We start from the raw sequence: 2,851 nt of genomic DNA on the forward strand, positions 1-2,851 counted from the left end.
GCCAGAGTAATTTTTATAGGCACGTTATTATCAGACCAGTTCGGTAATACCGCGTTTTCTCATTTTTTGGAAAATTGTTAATATTTTACAATGTGAATAGGTGAGGCAATTAGAGCCAAGCGCGGTAGTCAAAGCGCAAAACAATTTAAAAGTAATAAATAGATATATTACAGATTATATTACAGGATCAATGCACAAATCTCTTTATTGTAGTGACGGGAATTTACCGCGGGCATACGGACTTCCTAAAATCCATAAACCTAATTGCCCTTTTAGACTTATTATATCCTCTATAAATAGCCCTCTATATGATCTGGCCTCCTTCCTCCACCGTATAATGTTCAAAAGCTTCCCGATAGCCCGCAGCTTTGTAAAGAATAGCATCGATTTAGTGGAAGAACTTGCGAGCATACATGTCAACGATGGCTACAAATTGATCTCATTGGATGTTGTTTCCTTATTTACGAATGTACCCATTGAAAGGGTTCTGGACAGCATATCGGTCAGATGGAATTTTATTGCCAAAAATTGCAATATACCGAAATCGGAGTTTTTTACTGCGGTCAGGCTGATATTAAATTCCACCTTTTTTATGTTCAATGGGAAAATTTATCGGCAAACTTTCGGGGTTCCCATGGGTTCTCCTCTTTCCCCCATGGCTGCTGACATTGTGTTACAGGATTTGGAAACTATAGCTTTTTGCACCTTAAAATACATCCCTCCTTTTTATAAAAGATACATTGACGACATAACACTGGCGGCACCGTCGACTTTGCTGCAGCATACCTTAGATGTTTTTAATTCCTTCCATCCTAGGCTGAAATTCACCATAGAAATCGGTGAAGATGATAAGTTAAATTTTTTGGAGATCACGATGATATTGAACAACAATAGGCTAACATTTGATTGGTTCCATAAACCAACTTTTTCTGGCAGGTATCTAAATTTTATGTCGCAGCATCCGGTATGCCAAAAAAGAGGGACGGCCATAGGCTTAATAGATAGAGCATTTTTGTTATCGCACCCGTCCTTGCATGCTAAGAATCTCAGTCTGGTCATTGGAATCTTACTTAATAATTGTTATCCACTGGAATTCATCTATGGGATCTTGCGCGAGCGTCTTAAGTTTTTATTTAACAGAGACTCGAATACGAATGTGAGACGGAATGAAGAGGAGGCTGCTTCTTTTTTCACTTTACCGTACATCCCGACGATTACAGAAAAATTTAAGAACGCCATAAGGGAATTGAACGTGAGACTGTCGTATAACAGCCTAAATAAGATGCGCACATTCATCAAGGCGCAGAAGGATAGTCTTCCACGGTCTAATAAATGTAACGTAGTATATAAGATTAATTGTAATGATTGCGATGCTTCTTACGTGGGCCAAACTAGTAGGCAATTGCAAACTAGAATTAGGGAGCATCGTAATCATATTAATTGGAATACTCCGAATCATTCTGTCATAACCGAGCATAGAGTAGAATGTAATCACGATTTCGATTGGAAGAACGTTGAAATTTTAGACCACGAATCCTATTATTATAAACGTTCAGTTTCTGAGATGATATGTATAAAAAGGCAGGCGAAAGGGTTGAATTTGCAGACTGATGCTGAGGGTCTGCCTGACACGTATCTAAGTGTGATCGAGAGACTGTCAAAAATTTAGAACGACTGTATACGATAATCTATCCCCTCCCTCGGTGTATATTGTGTTAACCTTCCTACCGATGCTTCACTCACTCGCGACGCGTCGAACGGTTAGCTCGTTACAATGTGAGGCGTTTGTCGCTTTCGCGGTGCGATATTCTGGTCTGCAGTTGCTCCGTAAGTAAATTCATTAGTCATCTAATCAACATAGATAATTTACGCCCTTGCCACATCGTGACTTCGTTAATGGTACAGGCATGGTTCGAATCTTTCACCCACTTGGTCTTTCAACCTGGCGAGATTATTCGAGGATGAGATGGATGTGGAGCGATTGCACACCGGCATGTCGGGCTTTCGACTATGGTACATCCTGATTTAATTTTATTCTTAGACTGCGTCCTTTATACTTTATTTGTCGATGACTACGCCTTATACTCGACTTTCTGTAAATCTTCGTTTTTGACTATGTAACTTTTAACGCTGAAGAGGACACGAAAAATGTGTCGAAACGTTCGTTAATATATCTATTTATTACTTTTAAATTGTTTTGCGCTTTGACTACCGCGCTTGGCTCTAATTGCCTCACCTATTCACATTGTATTAATCTAGAGAGCCTATATGCTTTATTGTTAATATTTTAGTTTGTGTTTAACTTTGAAGATTATTACTTTTATATATGGATAGCCAAATAAATTACCTATCTAAAACTGCACATTTTGTTTTTTTGAAACATTTCTAAGCTTAGATATACGTACGCTTCAATTCTTAGGGGCTCGGTAATATCCAACTCTCCCCTACAATACAAAATATAGAATACTAGCTGGTTACCCGGGGCTTCGCCCGGGCATCTTTTTTTTAAACGACTTTATTTGTGTTATTACATTTGTGTTCTAGCTAATCTTATCCACCAATGTATGATTCATAAACACATATTTTCAATAACTTTCCACGTCACCTATGAGGTACTATATATTATTAAGGCGTTTTTTTTAGTGGTACGTTCAAACATACACCACCCGTAAGTAAATAGAGAATTATTAAAAGAACACCGGTACTAAATAAGTTATTAGGGAGTTTTTTCAATACCGTCTTTTAGATACCGTCCTTTCTTAAACGATACCTACTCTATCCATCAAATAACTTAACATTTTTCAAGCAAAAATCAGTAACCCCTATACCGATCCTCGTCAAATTCAAAACA

At 37.9% G+C, this 2,851-nt stretch overlaps 1 protein-coding gene across 1 annotated transcript; it reads left to right on the forward strand.

Moving 5' to 3' along the window:
- The first annotated feature begins 337 nt into the window (after positions 1 to 337).
- On the forward strand, positions 338 to 2,192 carry LOC139783862 (uncharacterized). The gene is made up of 2 exons (XM_071723017.1): positions 338 to 1,827; positions 1,906 to 2,192. Exon 1 carries the CDS (start codon positions 338 to 340, stop codon positions 1,667 to 1,669), a length of 1,332 nt encoding a protein of 443 aa, XP_071579118.1. The 3' UTR covers positions 1,670 to 1,827; positions 1,906 to 2,192.
- Positions 2,193 to 2,851: the final 659 nt, after the last annotated feature.

This window comes from Temnothorax nylanderi, unplaced genomic scaffold (genome assembly GCF_030848795.1).
Source record: "Temnothorax nylanderi isolate EJ_2023f unplaced genomic scaffold, tnyl_v1.0 TNYL_tig0551_pilon, whole genome shotgun sequence".
Lineage (NCBI taxonomy): Eukaryota > Metazoa > Arthropoda > Insecta > Hymenoptera > Formicidae > Temnothorax > Temnothorax nylanderi.